The sequence below is a fragment of the Alexandromys fortis genome, unplaced genomic scaffold (genome assembly GCF_014885135.2).
Source record: "Alexandromys fortis isolate MF-2015 unplaced genomic scaffold, M_Fortis_MF-2015_v1.1 scaffold_24, whole genome shotgun sequence".
In the NCBI taxonomy this organism is placed as follows: domain Eukaryota; kingdom Metazoa; phylum Chordata; class Mammalia; order Rodentia; family Cricetidae; genus Alexandromys; species Alexandromys fortis.
This window is the reverse complement of record NW_026067906.1, coordinates 7,758,439-7,785,759: the sequence shown is the minus strand read 5'-3', so window position 1 is coordinate 7,785,759 and position 27,321 is coordinate 7,758,439. Positions and strand designations below refer to the sequence as shown.

The 27,321-nt window shown below is 38.0% G+C and overlaps 1 protein-coding gene across 1 annotated transcript in view; it reads left to right on the top strand.

The window, feature by feature from the left end:
* The window catches only part of Acss3 (acyl-CoA synthetase short chain family member 3), a 156,008-nt gene that overhangs the window by 55,436 nt on the left and 73,251 nt on the right, over positions 1-27,321 (top strand). Inside the window, exons 4-7 of the mRNA XM_050135474.1 lie at positions 103-237; positions 4,251-4,391; positions 23,689-23,769; positions 23,854-23,949. Of these exons, the coding sequence (XP_049991431.1) occupies positions 103-237; positions 4,251-4,391; positions 23,689-23,769; positions 23,854-23,949 (453 nt within the window). The remainder of the gene's footprint in view (positions 1-102; positions 238-4,250; positions 4,392-23,688; positions 23,770-23,853; positions 23,950-27,321) is intronic.

Sequence of the window (27,321 nt, the reverse complement as noted above, 5' to 3'; positions counted from 1 at the left end):
TCAAAATATTAAACTGACCATCTACACTGAAGTTTTGTGATGGATTTAGCTAGGATTATTAAAACCTTTATTTTATTTCACTTCTTCTTCTTCTCATTTTAGCCCAAGTTGGTTGTGACGGCATCATTTGGCATTGAGCCTGGAAGAAAGGTAGAATACATCCCACTTATAGAAGAAGCCCTGAGAATGGGACAGCACAGACCAAACAGGGTTCTCATTTACAATCGTCCAAATATGGTAATTTGAAACTTTAACTTTCTTCTTGCAGAGAGTATTGTGCCAAAAATAATTTTAGTCATTTGAAAACTATAGTTATAAACTACTAAGTATCCTGAAAATGATTGTAATTAAAGAAGAAAAAAGATGCAGATGATAGTGTCTATGGAAAACTAGGTGAGAAGAACAAGTAATAAGGTGTACAAAATGCAGGTGACAGTAATATTTTGTGTGGGCTTCTCCTGTGCTGTCATTTATGACTTTTAAGTTTTGTCATAATAAATACAAACTACCTGCTTACTGCGTGGTTTTCAAGATACTATGGATATCTTCTTCAAAATTCAAGCATAATTAAAAACCATCTCCTAGGAATTGTATGAGTTAGAGGGTGCTGTTACTCCTCTTTGAGAAAAAGTAATCATTGCGCATTAAGATGAAGTAACCTACCTCATTAATGACAGAGCTGATTTGGCCTCCATCACTTGTGCTTTGAATGTGTACGTCATTATTATTTTTTGGAAAGGTCTGATTAGTCAAACAAAACGTATCTTTCAAAAATTAAGGAAAGTATTTGTTTTCTCATCCAGAGATAGACTATATTCGCAAAAACCAAACTTGACTATTCTATTCAGATGAATTGTTCTCTCATCCACGGGGAGATGAAAGAGTATAGCAATGAAAATATTTTATATTTTTTTGTAACCTTGACCTGATGGCCACCTTGCTTCTATACTCAATAAATTCTGCGACTGCATACAGTAGGACCAAGTCAAGTTTTCAGTAGATCATCTTTCTTTTTGCAAAAGATAAATTACAAAATCGCAGAGACTGGTGTGTTGCCTTTTAGACCTCTTGAGAGGATCTCATCAGAAAATACTTAATTGACAAGTTTGGAGACTAGAGTCTTAAGACTGTCATTTTGATGAGCACATAACAAGAATCATTGCCACAATAAATTCCCTTGTGAAGCTTCAGTGCTGTGGTTCATGAACTGTTGTACTCAGTGAATTTAATGCTCCTACTGTCTCAGAGAAGAAGGCCAAGATTCTTTCCAGCACATTTTTCTTAAAGAGACATGACTGCCACATAAATCAAGGAACACAAAGTCAGCACCTGTGCAGAGTGTAGGTAAGGAGAGGGACGGGTCAAGCAGAAATGCTCACTCAGAAGCATTCATTTGAGTCTACTGTTTATACATAGATAAGTGTTCCCTTAGGAGTTGTGGAGGCCTTGTGTTAGACTGGGAACGGTGGGAGTTGGTTTCCCATGCCTTTGCTTATTTAGTTCTTGCAGATCAATGAGATGGATCTTATACCTGGCTCCATTTTGCTTCTGGAGACACTGAGCCATGAACCAGTGAATACTCAAAGTCTAGCAAATAGATATAGCAAGGTTTGAACTGTGGTTTTGATATCTTTTAAACAACAAGATACATTCTATCTATTCTGCTTCATAAACACATGATGTTTAAATATTGAGCCTCTTTATCCACATTTTAGTGTTTTTCTCTTTTCTTGATAAAATTGTTTTATCTCTTTACCCCACCTAACTGGCTCGCTTTTTCCCTTTTGGCCTTTCACCAACTTGCCTCTCCAGTGGTACGGATGAAGGCTTTTAATACATCTTGTCTTTATATGAGCCCTAATATTTAGATAGTAATTAAACCTGGCGGTTGGGTTTGCTTTGAATTTAGAGAGAAACAAATGGTGAGGACAGGTATTGTGTCTTATTAACTAGTTGCACTTTTGCCCAATGAGGTAAGTTTGGCTGCTCCTCCTAAGGCTCAAGCAAACTATGACAGAACCAAAGGAATATCACTTGATTTCATGGTGTTTTCTCAATGCCGTCTGTTAAGAATTTTAGTATCTAGGGAGGACTTACCTACACACACACACACACACACACACACACACACCCCACAACACACACCATGCACACATATACCATACTCATACAAACAACACCACACCACACACACAACATACACATACATTATATTCACACATACACTCACACACACATACCATAGTCACACATACACACCACACACACACACACTCACACCACACAAACACATACCAGAGTCAGAGTCACACATATACACACACACATACAAACCACACACGTATATATATGCACATCACGCACACTCACATACACGCTAACACACCACACACATACATCCTTACACACACCCTTCATACACATACATACACACACACACTCAAATACACTTTACACAGTAAATGCCAATATTGATAATTCCTCTTCATTTCCTTGGAATCTTTTACACATCCATTTCTTCTTAGCCTAAAGAATAACCATTTTTTCCTAGTCCCCATTTCATTAGGTGCTTGTAAAAATCAAAGATGTTTGCAACCACAATTCAGTTTTCATTTTGCAATGTGATGATTTTTACAGTTCTACAGTTATGATGGTAAAGCTTTGATAATTCGGAATTGCTTATTTTTATTTCAGGCATAAAACGAAATGGAAACTCAATTTGCTTACAGTTCTCTGTTCTGCTTATTTAAATGGTATCAGCTGCTGTCTATCCGAGGGCGGCAAGAGACGTCAGCTGTGCTTAAAACACACAAATGGCGCTCAGTTCAGATGTTTATCTACAAACTAATTGACTCAGACATATTGTATTCATGCTATTGCCTCGATGTATAATTTGTAAATGTGCATATGTAAATTAATTAAAAGTGTTTATAGACCTGGATAATAATGGAGATTCTGGAAAGTTTGGAAGTGATCTTTCTTTTGGGATTGCCCTGAAGCCTGGGAGCTTAGCCCTGACATTGTCTTGATAAAGTCAGTCGCCACTTACGTATCTGGCTGTGTTGGTCATTTACTTCACTAAACTTTGCATAATTAGGTTCTGCCTGTGTTTATGTATTTCTTCACTATAAACTTCCTGATATACCAGGTGTCGGAGTGCACGCCTTTAACCTTAGAACTCTGGAGGTCGAGGCAGGCAAATCTCTGTGATTTTGATACCTGCCCAATCTACATAATGGGTTCCATGCCAGTCAGTGACACAGACTACCAAAGCAAACAAAAGACTTCCTAATAAGGATTCTTGATTTACGGTTGCGAGAAACAGTCAACATGATGTCTTACCTAGATTGCTGTAGCTTCTCATTAAAGTGATTTTTGCCCAACCCTACTCCCCATTTATCTTATTTCCTCCCACTTAATTCCCGTTTTTTTTTTTTTGTTTGTTTGTTTGTTTGTTTTTGTTTTTTGTTTTTTCAAGACAGGGTTTCTCTGTGTAGCTTTGGTGCCTGTTCTATAACTGCTTATTTTACTTAAGGTTGTATCATTTTTGATGGCATGGCTGTTATCACAAAATTTACAAAACAAAAACTTTGCTCTTGTGGGAGGAAAAACAAGTTTGTTTTTTTTTTTTTTATCATATTAATGACTGAGGAGTAGAAAAATATTTTCGGTGTGTCACCTGTTCTCTTTGATTTTGAAAATTGGTTTCTCTCTTGAACAAAAACACATGGAACTCTCTCTTATCCCTGAAGGTGATTTGAGGTGGCCCATTAGAAAGGTAGCCGTAGTTTGACTCCCAAATGTCCCGGTATAAAAAAATTTGAAGCATTAGGTGATAATTCCTGGTGAAAACAGACCTAAGTTAAAAGGTCAATTAGGACTTAGTTTTTAGTTATGTGTACACATTCATGTTTGGAAACCTGTATGTCTGCGTTAATTAAGCTCAGGGACTCACAAAAACACGACAGCATCACATTGAATTGTTTAGGATAGCCTTCGAATGCAATAAAAATGTGGTTTTACCCATGAGATGGAAAGTAACATCAAACCACTGGATTGTGTAAAGATAGCTTATTAAAGAATCTACCTTAAGTTGTAACTTTGAGATTTATTCATAAATCGAGTACTAGTGTCATGAAGACATGGCTTTCTAATGGATACTCACACTTACATATGTATATTCTCCTTGGCTGTCCTGTAACTCAATGTCCTATATTCACTGTGCACATTTTTACATTTTTGCTGCTTAGGAGAAAGTTCCTTTGAAGCCAGATCGTGATCTTGATTGGGAAGAAGAAATGGCCAAAGCCCAGTCACATGACTGTGTGCCTGTCCTCTCTGAACACCCTCTGTACATTCTCTACACCTCTGGGACAACAGGGCTGCCTAAGGTATTGGCTTCTTTTCGGATATCCACCATGGCGACAGATTTCTATTGCAGCGAATCTATGTGATTATGGAACAAAAATTTTGCAGATTGTAGTTTGATGAGTAGACACAGTTTTTTTATTCCTTCAATAAATTCTGTCCAAATATTCTTTAAAGGGAAACACTTTGACCCTCTTTGTTCAAATTTCTCACTGTCAACAGTAAATAGCTGGTTTGGTGAGCTGATAATTTCAGTATGTTGTTAATTGAATATTGGTCTAAAGATATTTTGTTATATATATATATATGTATATATGTATGTATATATGTTTGTATATATTCACTTACTATGTTTAACTTTGTGGCACTGTGGTTGAGCCCAAAGCAAAAGATATGTTTGAAAAGATAAGTTTATCTTTTACATGAGGTAGGTGTTCTATATGCTATAAGATGGATTTATTCACATTTATTTATTTTGAATATGTGTGTGTATGTATGTAAGGGGTCCCCTGTGTGCCATAGCATACATGTAAAAGATAAAGGATGAAACACAAGAGTTGGTTCTTCTGTCGTGTGAGTTCTAGTGATCACACTCAGGACTTCACACTGGGGAACAAGCACTTTGACTATCTGATCCATCTTGACGGCCCTGAAGTAGACAGTAAACTGAAGGTAATTTAATATGTTATGAGAAATTTGAGGTTGAAGTCTAGATAGTTTGAGTCAGAGACTTTTTATCCAAATTATTCAACTATTTGATTTATAAAAAGGAGATACTTGACATCCTTTCATTCATCTGTCATTAAAAGTATATTTGCAAAGCAAACAATAAAAGGATCAATATTCACAAATGTATCTGGTATCGACAAATGACAGGTTGGGATGGTGTCTTCAAGGAGACATCCTCCGAACAACCTCATATTTTCCTTGTGTGTGCTTAATTAGCCGGCTCACTATTCATTAAATCAGAATTTTATAGGGAGATCGATGTTTCAAAATCCTCTTCATCTCTTAGTAGCATTTCTTTGTTACATTTAGGTGTTTGGAAAATATAATCTCACGCATATTAAGATAATGACTCCATTAGCTTTACTTTTAAAAGGAAATTTAAGGTAGTCTATGGAAAAGTTGTGTGTGAAAGAGAAAATATCTGGTATGAGACTATATCCACAGATATGATATGTTTTGTTGTATTGTTTTCTTTCATTGTATACTACATGCAGTGGATGCCCAGTAATCTTTTGTTCCTTGTTGGTTGTCAAACTAGATATGTGCATGTGCAAAATGATATTTTTATTGAATTAGAATCTAGTACTTTTGTTACAACTGTAGTTATTTGAAAAGTTAATATTTCTTCATTATTGACGACTAAGATTTTTTGGTTGTTTTTTAAGCAGGCCATGTGATTTGTTCTCACCTCATTTTTCTTATTCACAAGCTCCATGCAGTTCAAATGGACATTTCTCCATAAAATTAGACTGGGCTCAGCAAAGCTATAATTTTACATAGAAGTCTTAATATAAAAGAAAAGCCCTAAGACTGAAAATGGTATAACCTTATTAAACTCAAGACAGATGATGATAAGTATCCTACCTTAGTTTGTCAAAAACATCTAACACACACACACACACGCACACACAAACACACACACACACACATGTTATACTCAGACTTCAGATCACCCTGCAATTCTTTGTTACCTGGATCCCGACTGATCAGAGGAACAGAAGAGCCGTTTCCAACAGCTCAGCCAATATAAAAGAAATGCAGTAAACTTAATACATAGGGCACTAAGTTTGAAAAGCACAGTTTGTAGCTGCCTCATGTTTTCTCTGGGTTATAGACTTCCCTTCTTGATTCCTCTAGTGCCCAAGCTGAAAATAATCCTTGGATATTTCTTCTATATTCTCTCTTTTCTTACCTCATAGACTATCCTCAAAGCAATTTATTTCAGTATGTTGGAGGAAACTTTGATTATTTAGATTTTTGTGCAGTTGGCTATACATGCATTGAGTTTCATTCTATGCAAAACAGATAAAATATGAGTAATCCATAGTCCTAATCTAGGAGGGTGGAAGTATGTATGGATATGAGTAATACGACACAGACAGTAATCAATTTGTGGCGGAGATATGCAACAAAGACAAGAAGATTGTTTTTCAGGCTCTAGAGCTTAGCATTTCACTTAGGACAGTGCTGCGGAATTATCCTCTTGTATACTGTAAAGATTTCTCACTCAAATTCGTATAATAGAATGCCGATGGACTAGTAGTCAGACAGGAAGTATAGGCAGGGCATGAAATTAAGGAGGATATGAAGGAGAAGGTCAGAGTCTGGTATTGCCAGCCAGCTGCCAAGCAAGTAGAACATGTTAAAAAATGAGGTACCAAGTCATAAGACATGTGGCAAAGCAAACCTAGAAATATGGGTTAGTTTAATATAAGAGTTAGCTAGTAAAAAGCCCGAGTTATCCACCAAGCATTTATAATTAAGGTAAGTCCCTGAGTGTTTATTTGGGACCAGGTGGTCAGGACAAGAAACGTCCGTACACAGGACAGCACAATTAATTGGCACGAATTAAACTTGATTCAGAGTTAGGAGTGAGACAGAAGAAACCACGAGTTTGAATTTGAGAACAGATGCAAAGGAAAATGGTCTTGATCTGGTTTCTGGGGTTGGTGTTGAACATATTGTGTATGGTGTATGTTTGGGATATTAATACTAGTACAGTCAGTAATTGGAAATGAGCCAGATTCCAAGAGCTACCCTGGGAGCTGGATATAGGCCCTAGTGAATCACCAGTGTGTAGGTCTGGCTTGCGAATCACAGAGTGGGTGGATTTGCAAAATATGACATGTGGTATGCTGATGTGTGATATTTTTTTTTCCTGGATAGAGGCGAATAAGCCAGACCACAGAAATTACTCCAGTCAACCTAGAGATTGTACTGGTGTTACTTACAGGAACAAGGGATTATAAGGAAGGGATTGCTTCAAGGAGCATGCTGACTCAAAGGTAGCTACATCACCAAAATGCTCATATCTCACCCTCTTCGTAGGAACTCCCCTGGAGACTTCCCACTTCTCTAGCAATTGATGACTGTTTTTCTATCACCCGAAAGAGACACCTTGCAAAGTATATAGCATTCCAATTATTCTAAGCTTTGTAACTTTTATCATTCGATGAGCCTGTTTCTTTCTACAACAGGGAATATCTCAGTTTGGAGGAAATAACTACATAGCACATTGGTCCCTACTGATGCTCTGGCTCTTTTGCCATTCACTCTTCCATCACGTACGCTAAGCCTTGGATGGGCTGATATGCTGCTCTGTACTAGTCTGGCTATTTTATTTCATTTATGCTTGAGAATCGGGCCACTCTGTCGTGACAACAATCACTTATTCTCTAGAGCATGACTTGCTATGAAATTGCAGCAATCACCATCTACTGGGGAAATAAAGAATTTTCCCTTCATACCCAACAAATGTGTATAATAATCTGTGCATAAAAACCAAATATTTATAAGGCAATTAACAGACACCTCACATCCGTTTAACAAAATAGTGATCAATCACTTTCATGCTCCGGAGACATAGTTATTTGTCTTGGATTGCAATTTTAAGAACAAATTATTCTGTAGAAGGATCCCAAAATTGAAATAGAAAACACTTCATTGAACTTATAACACTCAGGTCAATGGACACATAATGGTTTGCATATTGGTAGTTTAATATGCATGGTCCACACCAAGCAGGACAATAGGGGACAATAGGCAACAAAAGCCACCCAATGGGGAAGGAACTTGCACCGCAAACTCATCTTGATTTCTCCAAGTCTTATAAACAAACCATGTAATATGTTTAGCTTTAGGGAACTACTTTCTAATTCTAACATAAAATCACACCAGTCAAAGCCCTTCTTTAGCAATGGTCTTTAAAAAAAACCCAGAAACACCACCTACATAGGAAGGATTCTTTCTTTTTTTCTTTCTTTTCTTTTCGTCTTTCTGCCTTTCTTTCTTTCTTTCTTTCTTTCTTTCTTTCTTTCTTTCTTTCTTTCTTTCGGCAAGTTTCTCTGTAGCTTTTAAGACTGCCTTGTCCTGGATCTAGTTCTTATGGACCAGGCTGGCCTTGAACACACAGAAATCCACTGCCTCCGCTTCCTGAGTTCTGGGATTAAAAGTATGTACTATCACCACCCAGCGAATACTTTCTTATAAAATTCTTGACAGCTCTTTATCCTGTCATTGCAAATATTTCCCCAACACTCAAGAATAAAAATAATATAGTGAAACTATTTTTACGTGTGTTGGGCAAGATTTCTGAGGGCCGAAAGCCGTCTATTGTATGCCACTGTCCATCAGTCTTAGATGGCTAAGGAGACACAACACATACACACACACACACACACACACACAGAGAGAGAGAGAGAGAGAGAGAGAGAGAGAGAGAGAGAGAGAGAGAGAGAAATTCCCTGCATTTGCATCATTTGATTCATCAAGAGTGAAATTTGTCATTGATGGATGACACCGGCCCATCCAGCCTTCCATAATCTACACATAAATGTCATTTGGCATTCAAATCTTGAGTTACTGCTGTACTGCTTCCACTGAGTGTATTCCCAATCCAGATGATCTTGATGGGGTCAGTTTGTACCTTTGGTCTTCTTCTTCTTTGCAGAGAAAGAGAGGGGAGCTGGCTTCCAAGTCTTATCAATCAATACATTTTGGAGAAGCACTATAGTTCTTGCCTTTCAGTTATCTACACCTGGCTATTGAAAGGGCCCTGGGCAGAGGGGGAATCTCTATACCCCCAGTACAAGCAAGAATTGTACAGCACATGCTGTAATCACCCACACCTAGGACAAGTTTATTCTCTCCAAATCTTTTTTACTTACACAATTTTATCACCTAAGTCTCCCATGAATCATTGCTAAAGATTTAAAGCCTTCCAGATGCTTATTACCATGGCACATAGCTTTCTGTTATTATCTTCTCTAGGACTGCCTGGACACAGAATTGCCACATCTTTTTCACTGGCCTGGGCTGAGCTTGTTTGTTTTGCCTTTTGATCATTTTTCTTTTTCTCGGTTGCTTCAGCACTTTGGGAACCCGGTTTGCATGCCAGCCTAAATCATTTAGATCTGCTAGAGGCTTCTTACTTCATGAAGCTCAAGTCCCAACATGAGACTCAGCAAAGCCACTAAAGCACAACATTAGTTGATCTTATTGGTACTACAAAATCCCTGACCACTCTTCCCCCCAAAATAAAAATTAAACAAACCAAAACGAAATAAAACATAAAATATAAAGAAGAATAGGTTCTGAAAAACCAGGCAAAGCATTAGGGACAGGCCTTGCTCCTACTGCTAGGAGTCCCAGAAGTAGACAAAGATACACAGCTATCCCACATATGTAGAAGGCCTAGGTTGGTCTGCTATAGGCTCCCTAACTATTTGTCCAGACTCTATGAGCTCCTATGAGCAGCTTGCCCAGCCTTAATACAGGGGAGGATCTTAGTCCCACCTCATCTTGGTATGCAGTGCACTGTCCACACCATGGGAAGCCTGTCCTTTTCTGAACAGAAACAGAGGAGGAATGGATTGGAGAGGTGGGGGGGGGAGGCAAAGAAGAGGTGAGGGAAGAGAATGGAAGATAGGATGGAAGGGAAACTGCAGTTTGGATATAAAATAAATGAATAAACTTAATAAAAAATAAAGAAAAAAGAGTTTTATTTTGGCTCACACTTCAAGGCTACCATTCATCATGATAAAAAAAAGAAGCAGAATTTTGAGGCATCTGGTTATGTTGCATTCATAGAATGTACATGCCATTGGACGCTTGTGCTCGGAGGACGACCTAAGGTATTAGTTCTTGTCTTCTCATTATTTTTTTTTTGAGACAGGGTCTCTGGGAAATCCCCTACCTCTACCTTCCATTTCTGTGGGACACTGTGATTACAGACAAGTGCTTTTTAGTGGAGAGTTCTATGAATTCTACCTATTGCAAGTTAGGTCTTTGCTTGCATGGCAAATACTTTACCCACTGAGCCGTCACTAATAGATAACTTTTAAGCCTTTAACCTTTACCTCTTGTCCCCTTAGAGCTTTAGTCATTGTCGTGGTGGAAAATAAATTCAGTCCAACTTCAAAAGGCTATATAGTCTTTAGCAATCCTAACGCTGTTTAAGAGTCTGAAGTCTAAATCTTTTCTGGGAATCAGAGCAATCGCTTGACTTTGAGCCTCTATCAAATTAAAAACAAAAAAAAAATTGTAGCATTGTTTCTATTTACAATGTCACAGACTAAGTATTCCCAGTCTAACAGAGAGTAATGGGGGCAGAAGAAGGAAAGGGGAAACAAGTCTGAAACTTGGTGGGGCAAACTCCATAGCTTGCAGTACCATGTCAGGCACCAGAGATTGTCATGGAATCACTGGGAGGCCTTGGCTAGCTTCACTCCTCTAAATCTGCCACCTGCTCCACACATAGCCTCTCTCTTGGGCCTGCTCCACTCTGTGTAACCAGTTTTTCTTGGCAGGCTCTCCATGGTCTTGGCATCCCTAACATCCTGATATCTCCATTTTACCTTGGACGTCACCATCCTTGCTTTGCACAACGACCTCAGGAATTTGCACAGGATACATCCCTGGTTCACATGGCTTGGTTGCAGTGACCTTATAGAAACTTGGCATATGTTCTATGATTTCATATTGCCCTCTTGCATCTTTTATGCCTGTACACAAGTACCCTGTATGTAGCACTGTCTAGATTTGGTGACATTTGGGGGTTGAGTCTATCCCCATGGAAGCATTTTCTTTGACAGTTGTTTTGAGCATGGAAACCTTTGTATGGTGGTCTCAGTCTAGGCTGTCTCCTTTCAAATCCATTTCTATTTTCCATAGTGGGAGCCTTGCAAATATAGGATCTTGTCCACAGGAAACCTATTCTGTTGCATCATTGCAGAACAGCAGATTTCTCTTTAACAACATTGAATACAAGCAAGTGGTTTAGAACATGATTTGTTTGTAACTTTGAATTCAGTAATACATTTTTCCTTGACCAACCACACATTTTAAGTATCTTCTTGTTTTATCTCCCCCCTTCCCCATTTCCTCCATGTTTCTGTCTTTGTTTCTTTCTTTTTCTGCCTCTCTTCCTCTTTTTCGTTAGTGTGGATAAGAGCAATGATCAGTACATATAACATAACCCAAATGATATCCTGTCTTGAGATTTCTTCTTCAAGACATTTACTTAACTTTTGAATTTAGTCTTGGTAGAGTTCTCATGGAACAGGCAGAATGCAACCAGATTGTCTCCCAGAGCATAACACTGGTCATCTCTAGCCCAATTTCTGATAGCTTCTGGAACCTCATGAATGAGGCCACCACTATCTGAATTTGGCATGACTTTCTGTCCTTTGAGACTCCCACAAGACAGCTTGTTAAGCTATGCTTGTGGTCTTCAAAACCTCTTCTAGCCAATGTTTCAGACTCTCCAACATCTCTCCTAAGGCCAAAGAACTCAGGGTTAGGTTCATCACATTCAACAGCTCCAACCACAGGGCAGATTTTCTGTTAGACACCTTTCCTGTTACAGCGATAAAATATCCTATTTTTAGAAGCTAATGCTTTTTATCTTTTTCTATTTTTTTTCCTCAGAGTTTAAGGCTACACTGACCTTAATCCCTCTTTATTATGCAGTCCAGGACCCTCATCCAGGGAATGGTAAAAGACACATTTAGGCTCTTCCTATTTTAATTAACCTACTCTAAAATCTCCTTCACAGGCCTATGCTGAAGTTTGTGTTTTAGACAATCATGAATACTGACAAGTTGTCAATCAATGTTAGCCAGTTCAAAGCCCATGCCAGCACTCTGGTATCTGATGAATCAACCTCTTCCTTAACTCTGCTGATGAACACTGTCCTATCCAGCCCAGTGAAGTGACCATCAAATATATCACCTCTCTCATAATTAGTTCCATTAGTAATGACTGTCTTCCTCTCCGGTCTTCTTGCCTGTGATATTTATGGAGAGATCAGTCAGCGATAACCAAGGGTCTCTAATAGCTTAGTCCAAATGAGTCAGTTCATCAGAGACTGATTTCTTCTGTCTTGCCTCTGGTTATGCATTCTTTTTTTTCTCTAGGAGTGAAGAAAAGTTATATCACTTCATTTCTCTACCGCCACAGCACTGAGACCGATCCTATTAACCCACATGCCCCACAGCCTACAAACCAGGCTATGAGAGGTGCTTTCGTTCTTTCTTTGAAATTCTTCACTAATTCAAACTGTTCAAAGACAAAATATTCCCTGATTCTCATAGTTTCTTGTACTAGACCATTATCAAAGCCCTCATCTACATATGGAAATATGGAGTTTTCACTTCCTTTGTATTAAAGGTCAGACCTGAAGGGTATCTTTTCTCTTTTCTTCCTTATTTATTCTCCTCTTTTTTATTGTCCTGTTATTCACATGGGTTTTAAGAATTTAAATGTCAGGAAGGAATCTTCAGCAATACCTAATTTATATTCTTGCATCTTGTCAGTTGTAAGGAATGACAAACTAACAAGTCAATTTCATCCTCACTTGTATTGCAGCCCCACAAAAAAATCAGATGCTTATGTAAAAGATAACTTATAAATATCTATTTCCATTGCAATTCTTCCCATATACGGACAATTTTCTGTTTCCTGTGAAGACTTTTCAGTCTCAATTCCATTTCTTATGCCAATGGCAAAGGGTACACAACAGGCATTATAGCCTGCTTACTGTCCAGGTAGATCTATGATACTTTCAGGGACTGCAATGTCTTTCCTAGTCCATCAGGTGTTATAAGGGCATCTCCATGCTCCTGAGGGGGACTACATTCATGAAGGAGGCATGTTACTTCACAACATATAGAGGAAGCTGGCTGTTGTGCGATCCCCTCATTGAGACTCCTTTTGAAGAACTGACTAATTGGCTTTGATTGCAGGATTTATCATTTATCACAGAGATCATGCAGATTTTAGTTCAGCAAGAAGGCACACCATCCATTATAATAAACAGAAGTGCAGCTATACAAAAATTGCCTTCGCAAATATCTACCCACAGATGAATCAGCTTGCATAGCATGTGCAATGGACCATGCGAGGACCATGCAACTTCTCCTCAACAGCTGACCTTTGGTTCTTTCAATAACTGTCCAGGTACCAATTCCATGATGTAACTTTTGGGAAGAAGATGTAAACAAAAGCTTATTTCCTGAGGCAGGGCACTGATGACAAAGCAAAGGGTTCCGGCCAAGCCTATGCTGTATAAGTTATGAGTTTGTTGGAGCTTGCGTATTGGAGCATAACTGATGCAAAGGCAGCTAGCTATATCATCACAAGCCCACTGCCACATGAGTCAGTGACAGAACCTGAACTCTGCATCCCTAGAGTTCACTGCACAACTTGTAGGCAGCTCTACTAGAGAGTATCCTTTTCCCTAGAAGTTGCTTACTGCTTATCACTTTAGGGAAAGCCTTGTGACAATTATAAATTCCTAAGCTCTAGGACCCTTTATGTTTTATTAGTTTTTCTAATGTTATGATCCCTCCCTTCCCCATGGGAGAAATTGTTGCAATTAGGAGGTAACTAATCCACAACAAATAGCAAGATATTTATCTCTCAGCTCCTCAAACATATTTTCTTCCCTTAGGGAGACTGAAGATTTGCAAGTGTCCCATGCCCATCCTCCCAGTCTACCCAGGATACCTCTTCTATTTCCCCTTCCCAGGGAGATCTATGCGACCTCCCCTGGGTCTTGCTTGTTAGCTAGCTTCTATGGGTCTGTGCATTGTGGCATGGTTACTCTTTACTTCACAGCTAATATCTACTTATGAGTGAGAACACACCATGTTTGTTTTTCTGGATCTGGATTACTTCACACAGGATGATGTGAATTTGAGGGTCCAGACTTGAGGAGAGTGCTGAGTGAGATTACTGAAAAGGGTTGCTTTACTGGAATGGGTAGAAGCCTGATGCAAGGAAAACTACCAAGAGAGCCTACACTAACTAAGACTCCTGGTAGCAGTGACTGCCTAGCCTAAACTGTGATTGGATTGGTGACTACATGGGTTGTCATTGGAGAGCTTGCATACAGTCACTGAGTGTTCAGAGAGGTTTCTGTCCTGCCCAGTCCCTAGGCCATTCAGTCCCAAAGAAACACACAGAGGTCCATTAATTATAAACTGGTTGGCCTATTAGATCAGGATTCTTATTAACTCTTACATCTTACACATCTTACATTAACCCATAATTCTTGTCTGTGTTAGCTGTGCAGTTTAGTACCTTTTATCAGTGAAGCATTCTCATCTTGCTTCTTCTGTGTCCAGGTGATGACTGCAGACTGACCCTTTCCTCTTCCCAGACTTCTCCTATTCTGGTTGCCCCACCTATAGTTCCTGTCTGGCTTCTGGCCAATCAACATTTTATTAAACCCATACAAGTTACAAATCTTTGCAGGGTATAAGACCATTGTCCCACAACTGATGGAGGCAGCTTCAGAAACTTATGGCCAAACCTTGGGCCAACCTCATAGAGTCATGCTGTGGAGGAGGATGAGGGATTTTAGGAGCCAGAGGGGTCAGGAACATTTGAGAAAAATTCACAGGAATAGCTAGCCTGATTCATGAGAACTCAGAGTCTGAACTAACAACCAGGGAGCCTGCTAGGGAATAACCTAGGCCCTTTGCCTGTATGTGACAGTTGTATAGTTTGGTCTATTTGTGGGACTCCTGGCAACAGGAGCAGGAGGTGTCCCTGGTGCTTTGACTGGCTCTTGGAAACATATTTCTCATGCTTTATTGCCTTGCTCAGCCTGAATACAGGGGGAGGTGTTTGGTCTTCGGACAGTTTGACATGTCGTGCTTTGCTGATGCCCACAGGAGGCTTACTCCGTTCTGAGAGAATGCAAAGAATGTATAGATTAAAGGGGGAGGAAAGGTGAGGTGGAAGAAGGGAATGGGAGAAGATGAGGAAGAGAGGGGATGTAAAATAAATATATTACATTAAAAAAGATTTGCAAATGTTTGGTACACGTTGACATCAGACTTTTATGCCATTTACATCAATGTTCTTTTTGTCTATTAGTGCACATTTTAAAATATATCTCAACTGCTGTCATTGCACTCTGGCACTAATCTTAGGATTTGACCAAGGCAGGCCTTCAGATTATTTGTTGAACAAATTTTCTGTAGTTGGTGTCTTCCCCAGATTCCATTTTCATTCCTGTAGTCATTATTTCATTTTATAATGTATGGAAATTAATTGTTTTAGAAACATTAAATACAAGGAAGATTTTGTAACTTGTAAATGAAACGTGGATATATAAATTTTTATGTCACCATTCAGCTTTTTTACTTAGAAAACTGATATTTGAAAGTACTTGAAGTGTTTTAAACCATTCTTTCTTGAGTTGGGTGAAGGACTCAGTGGGGGAGTTGCTTGTCAAATAAGTTCAATCCCCAGAATACACATAGCAAACTTACTAGGAGAGCACTTGGGTTTGAAATCTTGGGGTTGCTTTTATCTGTAGGTGGGATGCATACAGAGTTTACGGAAAACATCAGTGAACAACAATAGAGTTGTATATCAATGAGGCAGAAGGCAAGAACCAACACCAGAGACTTTCCTCTAACTTCTACACGTTCTGTATCTCATCCACGTCTACACCCACATGCACGGGCACACACATCATGCCCTCCCCCATATTCTTTCCTATATGCATATGTAAGGTATAAATGAGTTTGTCTGTCCCTTGGTCAAATTTGCAGCTATGTGTAGGGGGTATTTGCATCAACTATTATTGTTGGGGGTGGCTGGGAGCTGCATGAGAGGCAAATCTGTTTGCTGCTGCCAACATTCAAGCATCTATGCCTGAACTACTTCACCTACAAGTTAGTTTGATTGTGGACTTTATATTCTGTCTGCTGTGCCTGACTGCATTCAATAGTGTTTAATAATGATCATTTCTATTCTCACTCAGTTTTACTACCTCAGAAGGAATTTGGTCATCAGATAAGTTTAAAAAAATGTTCCAATGCCATAAAAATAAAAATAAAGTGTACAATGGAAGCAAAAGCAGAAGGAAAGGCTGAAATAAAGGTGGGGAAGGAAGTCTACGGATAAAGGGTTTCACGCATTTAGAACACTTTTGTACCTTTTGCTCTTATTGTGTAGAGTCAGTTTTCTTCCCAGCCCAAAGGGAACAAGAGAGAAAGAGCAAGAGTAATACCCACAAGTGAGCATTTTTTTCTATCTCCGTACAATTCTTTCTGGTAAAATGGTGAACTTGCTATATCTTAGCCTCTTCTCTCAGAGTTGTACAGATCAATAGGATATTACAGAGCTTCTAAAGAATCTTCCGCAGAGGTAGTCCCCATGTCCTCAAGAAGCTGTAGAAAGAGATTTTGATGAAATATCTCAAATGTAAACATTTCATCTTCTCTACGGTGCTCCACTATGTTCTACAACTTTGAAGGCATTCTCCTGAAAAGGAAAAAAAAAAAAGCCCTTTTTTTTTCAAACCATTGTCTTGTTGATACAAGTGCTTCTCACTTCCGTTTTTATTTTCTTATTCAGTTAGCAATGAACTAAATGTTTCTTCTATGGTATACACAAAGCACTATCCTCCCTGCACTCAGTTTGGAAGAGGAACCACACTGAAGGTGATGTCAGACCCTCACCCCAGAGGAAACTGACTCTTCCTCCCCTAGCAACCATTAAGTGCCGATAGTTCCTCCTGGTGGACGTTGGGCCTCATGAACCCAGCCCCCATCCAGTCTAGAAGGTTGAGTAGCTTCATGTGTGCAAGTCTTGTTCAGGCAACCACAACTGTTGTGAGTTTGTAAGAGCAAAGGCCAGATGGCACTGTTTCATATCAATCCTGATAAATCTGTCTCTTACCAAACTCCTCTTTCTTCCTCTAAGTTCCCTAAGCCTTAAGAGAATGAAAGTTGATATAGGTGTCCTATTTTGGGGTGAGCGCTGTACCACCACTGCATTTGAACAGTTGTTGATTCTCTTACTCATTGATGTTGACTGAAGAGAGAAACGTCTCTATTGAGGATTGAAAGACACTTATCTCTTGGTTTACAGTATCAGTACTTAGAAGACAGTTCTACATTTTGTCCATTTAGCAAAATAAGAGAAATAGATACTCCTCTTGAGCTCATGACTGCCACAGTCAGGGGTACTTGGTTAGGTTTCCAGTGCCAGATACCAAGTTTGATCCTATTAGCAGCTTTAAATCCAATCAGGACTTTGTTGTTTACCCTACAACACCCATGCTCTTGTTGAACTAATGGGTATATCTTGCCAGGATTGTTGTTGTGACTCCCGAGGTCCACAGGTGGATAAAATTATGATGGTATAGAATTTTTAAGTTAGCCAGAGCTATTTCTTTGGCTTATTAATTCTCCACCTTCCTTCACCATTTGCAGTTGTATTTCTTTTAAATACAACATGCATTTCCCAATGCTTTCTTGTTTTAGGTCAGTATTTAGCCGTGTTTGTGTGCAGGCATGCTTGGGCATGCAGAGGCTGAACAAAAGTGTCAGATCTATTAGAGATGGGTTTACAGGGATTTATAAGCTTCCTGAAATGAATTCTGGCAATTGAACTCTGGCCCTCTGGATTAACACTAAGTGGTCCCAATCATTGTTCCACCTCTTCAGCTTCAGGCCTTCAGATATTTATAGGACAACCTTGTACCCCCACAACAGACACAGTATATGGAATGAATATCCTATACACTTGGTCTTCCTACACATCTCAGACTTCCTTCTTCTTGCCCTTCAACACGCTTGTTCCGTGTGCATGTTTCTTTATCCAGCTGCAGAAAAAGAACCAATGTACATTTCCTACAGTCTCATTTTCTGTCTCCATTTAATGTTACGGTTTAGACTCTGTGGCTTTTCGTATGATAAAAAGCATCCCATTAAGTTATAATTATGAAGGTACTTTCTGTGATGATTCTTGTCTCATTTCTGGGAGATAAGTAACTGCCTTTGACTTTTATGGAGATTGAGTTTGAATGTTTTCAGTTCTTCATGGATTTCTATGTGGTCAAAAGTACCTGTAATTTTAGACTTCCCATTCTGAAACAGAATTCCTTCCTTGTTTTCTTTCTGGGCACCAAGCACTGTAATCACATAAAGGTTTTTCAGCTTCTCCATATCTCGAGGATTATGTCTGATCCTGTAGAGCCCAGAATGTTGGTACTGTGTGATGGCTATTTTGAGATTTCGTTAGATCACTAAACCTTTAACACCTAAGGTAGAATATAAGCACAAGTGGGAAGTAGTAATAGACACCAAAAGACTGAAATACCTTAAACTTGCATTTTAAAGGGGAAATGTTATTCTTGAATAAGTACTTTTAGCTTAACCACAATATTAAATATATACTTTAAAATTATCCTCTTTAGAACTAGGTTTGGCAGACACATCTGTAGTTACAATTACTTGAGGCTAAAGGCAGAGGAGAATTGCTTGGGTCCAAGTGTTTGAGGCCAACCTAGGCTAGAGAGCAAGAATCAGTTTTTTTTTTTTTTTTTTAGAAATAGCTACTTTTAATTTCTGATTAATTTTCCTTACATAGAATGTAATTCGACACTTGGTTATTTGAGAATGATTTCTGTGTTCTGAGACTGAATGAGCTTTCTCCTTCACAGTCCATTATCCTTACCTGCAAACCATAGTTAACAAGCGAGGAAAAAATACTTCTTCTCCTGTTTAATTAGCAAATTAATATTTATAATAATGTCTTTTAAGACATAATATTTCTTGCTTCTTTTACTTCTGAACTTCTCATAAAATATCCACATGGAGAATATGAGTCTGTATAGTTGCATATTTTTACATCATTTAAAATGCTCAGATGCTTAAAGCCTATGATCTGAATATTTTAGCAGGCCTGGCCAAATTGCACAACTATGGTTGATTAATGAAGTGGTGTTGACTAAATTTTTAAGGCCCATTTTTAAGGGGAGGACTGAAGAACAATTAAAGCAAAACTTACGGCCTTTGACTCTTATTCAGATCCATTTCAGTTGTTTGTAATAAGAATATCTGATGATAGTCTCGAATTATTTGGCATTTCCAGCCATGTGAATTAAACCAGCGTAGGTTAAAATAAAAAAATGTCAATTTCTAGAATGAAGGATATAATATTGAAAATTAAATTGAGGCTAGAAGTGTAGCTCAGTGGTAGAGTCCATGCTTACATATGCAAGCCTCTTTACACACACAAAAATAGCCAATCCATAAATATTAGCCATTACAATGTGAATGAAATTTTATGCATGATTTGATTAAATGGATCAGATTCATAACTTTTTTCTTTTTTGGTAGCATAGGCTTAAGTGTTGAGTAATTATAAAATAAATTCGTAAGCATCATGTCAAGAAGTAGTCATTTGATAATTAAAAACTTTAAATTATTTGTAGTTTAAATCTGCCTTCTAGATTAATACTTAGTTTTGAATCCCAAGTCTTTTTCTTCATGATTTCTAATCAGTACTTTTGACCATTGAAAATTTTACTCTATTATGATAACAAATAATTCCTTGCTACAATGCAGCAACACTCATGATAACCCTTATGTTTCCACACATGGAGAATTCTTGTTGGTTTGTAACTACAAGCTTCACTGTTGTGTGTTGTTTTTTGTTCTTTTACCTTTTTGAGGGGCCCACCACTGAGCTCCCAAACAAATCACATACAGAGGCTTATTCTTAGTTATGAATGCCCAGCCTTACTTGGCTTGTTTCTTGCCAGCTTTCCTTAAATTATCCTGACTACTTTTTGCCTCTGGGCTTTTACCTTTCTCTATTTCTATATACCTTTCTTTCCTTCTTACTCCATGACTGACTGGGTGGCCCTCTGATATCCTCCTCTCCTTGTTCTCTTCTTTGCTCTTTGCTCTCCCCATTCTCAGTTCATATATCACATACATACTTTCTGCTTGCCAGACCCTCCTATACTTGCTCTTGCCTTGCTATTGCTCATTCAGGTCTTTATTAGAACCATCAGGTATTTTAGGCAATGTAACACAGCTTCACAGAGTTAAACAAATGCAGCACGAACCAAAGTCACACACCTGAAAATAATATTAATATTCCTCAACACTTCACACCTTCCGACTAGTGTGAATGATGCCGAAGGTACTCTGAATGCTACCACAGGAGAAAGGAAATCATTAGTATCAACAGCTATAAACTCTGTGACCTATAGCAGTGATCTAACTGAAAGTTTTACTGATACAGTATCAGAATAAAGGTTTGGGGAGTAAGCATCGAGTTTTCTGTTTGGAGATAAGGTCTATTCCACAAGATGGATCCCGTAACTGACACTGCTAACGTGGCTAAGAACCTGGGACTAGATATATCATGAACCTGGGAAAAAAACCAATACTGTTATTCTGCTAAAAAAAAAATATAGCAATATAACAAAATGTTACTAATGGCATTCTGCTATATCGTAAAACAGTGCTACTAATGGCATTATGCTATATCGTAAAACAGTGCTCTCTCAACCCACATCACAGGAGCTTCTTCCTGCACTAGGTGGCAATTAACACAGAGACCCACAACTGGGCCATATGCAGAGAGAGAGTGAAGAAATTTGGGCTGCTTAGTTCTAAATAGGATTGCACCATCAAAGCTCTCCTCTCACAGATGTACGATCTGTGCTGAAGAGGAGATGGAAAGACTGTGAGATCTAGAGGTAGTGGATCACTACAAGAATACAGCATCTTCCAGTGATAGCAGGACTGCTACACATATAAACTTACAGAGACTGTGTCAGTATACATAGGACCAGCACAGGCTCGAGCTGAACAGGGTCCCAGAACTGAGAGGGGGAATGGACACAGGGTCACACAACAAGCTATTTGCGATCGATACCTACTGGCAAAGGAAAAATACATTTTCTGCAATAACTCTCACTGGGTATTACCAGCCACACTCCAGAACAGGGCCTATGCCTACATGAGGTTGAGCAACACAAAATGAATTCAGTTTAATTTTGCAGATGTTTTGATTCATTTTTCTTTGTTTTGACTCTTTTTAAAATTTTATTAGTCTTTTGATTCTTTGCTTTGATTTTTGTTTTCATGTGTGTTTTTCTTATTTTTCTTGTTTTTTTTATGCATTCTCTGGATGGGAGAGCGAGAGAGAAAACAAAAATTGGGTGGGTAAGTGGGTGGGAAGCATCTGGGAGGAGATGGGGAAAAACATGATCTAAATAAATTGTCTTCATGGATTTCAATAAGATAAAAAAGATTTCCAAGACCTACCAGGCAAAGTACTAGGTTCCACATATGGATGCTTCTTCAGATAAAGGAAGAATAAAAATAAAAGACATTTTATGAACCTTCTGTGTTCAAGAATCGCAGAGTACCAACACCGCTTTCATAAAGCATTTCTTTCCTAGTAAATAAAATGCTGCAAGAAGTGTTGTGAAAAGAAACCTCTAACACATCATAACTGAAGTCGCTGCTGATTGAAATAGTGCTCTCTGCTATGATTTATGAAAACATACAGGATCCAAAAGAAACTGTATAGGTGTTTGCTTTCCCACAGACTGAAAGATTTTTAGGAAACGGTGCTTGAAAAACTATTAAGACCAAATACAGCGAGTTCCTGGACCAGATTAAAACACGTTTTAATTAGCAAAGGGAACTAATGAGTAAAGGAAGATAGAATGGAGTTCATCTAGAGTATTTGGATTTGGCCACTAAGTGTGTATAGAAAGCTTGTTGGAAAGAGGCAAGGTGAACAAGAGAGCCACTTTTTGTTAACCGTATCACAGAACATAGAAAATAGCTCACATGTGCCAATAAAGTTGCTCCTGATGCTGGCCAAGAGACCAGGTGTTGGTGCAGGATGCAATATGTTCTTCAGTTTGATGTTTATGTTTTATTAGAGGAACCCGAGGAGAGCAGCCGTGGGAGCAGCTATTGCAAAATCAGTGCTTCGTCCCCCCACCTCCCATTCTCCTGAATCATGCACTTGTAATAAAACTACAGAGTGGTACAAAAATGTGCAGCTAAGAGAACACCCATTAATTAGGGCATGCTTACCCTTCTGAGTAGAATACTGTTTTGAAGAGAACAGTTCTAATGGTGTGCTCAGAGAGGCTGCAAAGGGCGTGCAAATTTCATATTACTGTTATTACTCAGTAGGCATTTGATGGCTCCGTTCAAAAGTCATGTCTTATTGGCACTAATGACCACTGATATTGATAATAAAATGAAATTACACTGATATTGTAATAAACAGACCTAATTATTGTATTTATCATCCGTTCTTATCTCGGTAACTCACGTGCCCAGTGTTCAAATATTAATTTTCCATTGAGTTTGGATAAGTTTCCAGTGTTACGGGAAGGTACTGGAAACAGATTTGTGTAATCTATGCATAATGATGTAGAAGTGCCTTGATTTGCCCCAAATGCAACATAAAACACATCTGTTAGCCTGAAGGCTAGCTCATCAGGATTCATTGTTCAGACTTCTAGAAATCATCTTTAGAGAATTGTTCCATTCCCATATCGTGCCATGTGATTCCCAGTTAGCAGTGTAATCAGGCCTTAATTAGAGCGCAACCTTGTTTCTTCTAAGCAGACTTTTGTTATCACCTTTAGGAATAATGTTCTCTAGGATTCTTTATTTTAGGCCAACTTCATTTAACGTTTTGTAAAATTTAATTTGGGTACTCTCCATTTTTGTTCTGTTAATGCATTTGTAGCTGCAATACTGATACTCTGTGCTACCATTAAAAGTGCGTCGTAACCGGGCGGAGGTGGCACACGCCTTAAATCCCTGCGCTTGGTAGGCAGAGGCAAGTGGATCTCTGTGAGTTCAAGGCCGGTCTGGTCTATAAGAGTTAGTTTCAAGACAGACTCCAAAGCTTCAATGAAATCCTGCCTTGAAAAAGCAAGCAAACAAACAAAAAAAACTTCATTGTATATTACTTCATGAAGCTGTATGTTTTCATATACTGTTAAGGAAGTTATATAGCAATGGTTTTCATATACTGTTAAGGAAGTTATATAGCAATGGTTTTCTATAAATGGAAACAATGAACACAGCCCCTGGTTTTTCTATTAGAGAATTCAAAAAAAATGAAACTTCCAATACAATTATACGTAAGACTACATATGTATGAGTCAGTGTAATTTGCTGTTTACAGAATAAGTGGATGATCTAAATCTGTAAATTTTATAGTAGAGTGAAGACAGTGAATCTTTTAGCATATTTTGTAAACGTTAACTTAAGTTTTTCCCGTCTCTTTCAGGGTGTGGTTAGACCCACTGGAGGCTATGCTGTGATGCTGAACTGGACAATGTCTTCCATATACGGCCTCAAACCTGGAGAGGTAATTAGAATTTTACACTTCCACCTTCTGGCCTTTCTCAACAAAGACATGCAATTTATTATCCTTTTATTTTTTTTATTTTAGGTGTGGTGGGCAGCCTCTGATTTAGGCTGGGTTGTTGGACATTCTTATATTTGCTATGGGCCTCTTCTCCATGGAAACACAACGGTTTTATATGAGGTAACAAAATACAAGTGTTACTCTGAATGGAGGTCCTTGATTTTAGTGGGGTCCAGTTCTTGACAGGTAGTCCAGGGTAGCAATAGTGAAGTTTGCATGGTAGCAGAAAACATTGTTACAGCTTCTTTTGTTTTAAAAGTTATTTCAAATAAAAAAGAATATAAGAGAAATAACAGTTAACTGTCTTAATTGTGTTGAAGAAACAGGTCAGTAAAAACAAAATTCCAGAGAACATAAAATAACAAGCTTTAATTCTATCCCAGGAGATTTCTAGGTGGTGATATCACAGGGATATGGATTTTAGAATCGTAAAAAGCATTATCATAAAACATCAACAGAGAATCACATTTTGTTATTTTGCAGAATTAGTGAATTTACAACATTCTTTCTCTTATTTTAAAAAAATGTTTTCTATGGATTCTAATATCAAGTATGAATATAAAAAGAGACAGAAACCTGGAGCTACTAGATGAAAAGCTGAATCGTTATCCACTTAAAGACTCTGATGTATTAATAAACGTCACCCTGAAATAAGGTTTCTATATGTGTATTAGAGAATGCCCTTGTATGTCTGTTTTCTGTAATCCTACTAGCAACTTACACAAAGACAAAGCCACAAACTCAGTTTTACGGTGGTCCTCAACCTGTGGGTCACAACCCCTAAAAAGCATTGGAAAACACAAATATTTACACACTACAATTTATAACAGTAGCAAAATTACAGTTATGAAGTAGCAGCGATTCATGGTTGGGGGTCACCGCAACAATGTGAGAAACTGTATTACAGGGTCAATGCCTTAGAAAGTTGAAAACCACTGGATTATAAGATGGCTCTTGTATAAATGTATGGAGTACTACACAGCAGTACTACTCAAAATAATGGTATTTGGAGATTTGCAAATGAATGGATCTAGAAAACATCATATTAAATGAGGTAACTCAGACCCAGAAAGACAATTATCATATGTACTCATTCATAAGTGGCTTTTAGACATAGAGCAAAGAAAACCAGCCTACAATTTACAATCCCAGAGAACCTAGACAACAATGAGGACCCTAAGAGAGACATACGTGGATCTAATCTACATGGGAAGTAGAAAAAGACAAGATCTCCTGAGTAAATTGAGAGCATGGGGACCAGGGGAGAGGGTAGAAGGGGAGGGGAGAGGAGGAAACGGAAGCAAAGAAAAAAATGTATAACTCAAGAAAATCAATTAAAAAAATTTAAAAAAGAAGATGGCTCTTAGGGACGGTTGCTTATCACTCTGTCTGATGACCAGAGTACAGACCATAGAACCCTCCTGATAGAAGCAGAGAACTGACCCCTACTGTAAGTGGTCATCTGACCACATGCAGATCACAAGATAGGCATAAGCAACACTTGTATACGTGTTCTTGGGGAAAATGTAGTTTTTAATACTTTTTAAACATCTGGGTGTGATAACAAGCATGATTTTTTTCCTAAATTATCATTTAATATGATATTCAGTTTTTTGGCAAAATCTAGTAAGATGAAAAATATAGAAATCTTTACATACTCCTATTTAAGTGGAAGCATAATGAAGTAAGTGGGCCTACAGAAATGACTCAGCAGTGAAGAGACTTTAATGCTCTTGCAGAAAATTAGAATTTGCTTTCCCAGCAACGATGGCAAGCAAGTTACTACAGCTTATAGCTCCAGTTCTACGGTGTCTCTCAGACCTTCTGGTCTCTATAGGTACCTGCACTGTACAAATACACTTGAATATGCTTTCCCTTCTCCCTACCACCACATAAGTAAAAAGTAAAAAAAAAATGAAAATGCTTTCAAAACTTATGATAGAGATGAAACAGGAAGATCATTAGTTGTGTATAGCTTTTGTCTCACATCTTGCCATATAACCTCCTATCACTTGAGCAAGCTATTGATACATTGCTTCCAAAGTATTCCCTGTATGAGGTGGCACAATCTTACTCTTTGAATTTTTTTCCAGACCACAGAAGAGAGACAAAGTAATTAATTAACTTGCAGAAAAGAAACAGGATTTTCAAGCAGTTCTTTCAAACAACATGCTGAATTTTTGCATATCTTAAAAGCATCTTTTGATATTTGAAGAGCTGCTGCATTTTTATAGTACTACATAGATAGTATGAAATCCTCATGATACAATGATGGGACATATATTTTAGGAATAATCAGACATACATTTAAATATCTGACATTGTAGTAGAATGGACAGTTTCTCAGTCTGAGGCTGCCTTCCATGCTGTCTGTCTCTCACTATGGAATGAGCAATATCCAACTGAAAAATGGGGCATGTAGGAAAAGGTATCAGATTGTCTGTTCTAGATATGTTGTTACTTTAAGAATGGCCCATTCACCAATTGTAAAACAAACAAACAAACAAACAAACATGCCAGGCCATTCTCTACTCTCATGAGATTCTCCTGCACACCACATCACTGTAAGACTCTCATCATTTTTGGTTGGTTAGTTTACTATCTCTGAAAAATCAAATAGACTTTGAGATAAGTGTTAAAACATCTCACACTCTTCCACTTTCCTTACAAGTGTTTTCATATCCTGCAGACTTGAGAGACATTCCGATGTTTGTAATATAACACATGAAATAATCTTGACACATCTGCTCCATACTAAAGTCCTTGCAATATTTAAAAAGTTTTTTTTTAATCAAGATCATCATTCCTCTTGAAGAAAACAAAATAGATCCTAACAACAAATGTTTACAATGAAATGTGACATTGCCTATTCAAATGTGACAATACAGAATTTGCTAAGTTTCTATAACTTTCAAGCTGACCTCAGACTTGAAACACTTAGAATAAGCAGATCTGATTTTTCTATTGGCTTTCCAATATTTTTCTGATTTATTTATAACATGTGCTAACTCTGTCAAGAGTGCTTGTCTGTTTATCTTGGAATGATGTCAAAAACAGGACAGAGGATCAATAAACTTCTTCTGTATGACTGACAAGAAATATTTAAATTCATTTTTGGAAATTCTGAAATTTTCTACTCCTTTCTTGTATGGTCTCATGTTTTTCTGACCTCAAAATAAATCTCTTTTGTCTTTTATCACTTCTAACTCTTGGATCTTCTTTTTCTTCTGTACAAGCAAAACTCTTTGAGAAATGGTCCTCTTTACATCAACTCAAACTTGGAAAACATGTAATTATACAAATACTTGCTGGGCTGCAACCTTGTAGCAGTGAGTATTTGTGACTGAAAGCAAACAACACAAGTCCCAGGGGAGGTAACTCTTGATCTTCACTGCATCACCATCCTGATTAGATGTGACAATGTAGTTTTTTTTAAATGTAGTTTTTTTTAATATAATTTTTTATTGAAAAAAAGATTTCCGCCTCCTCCCC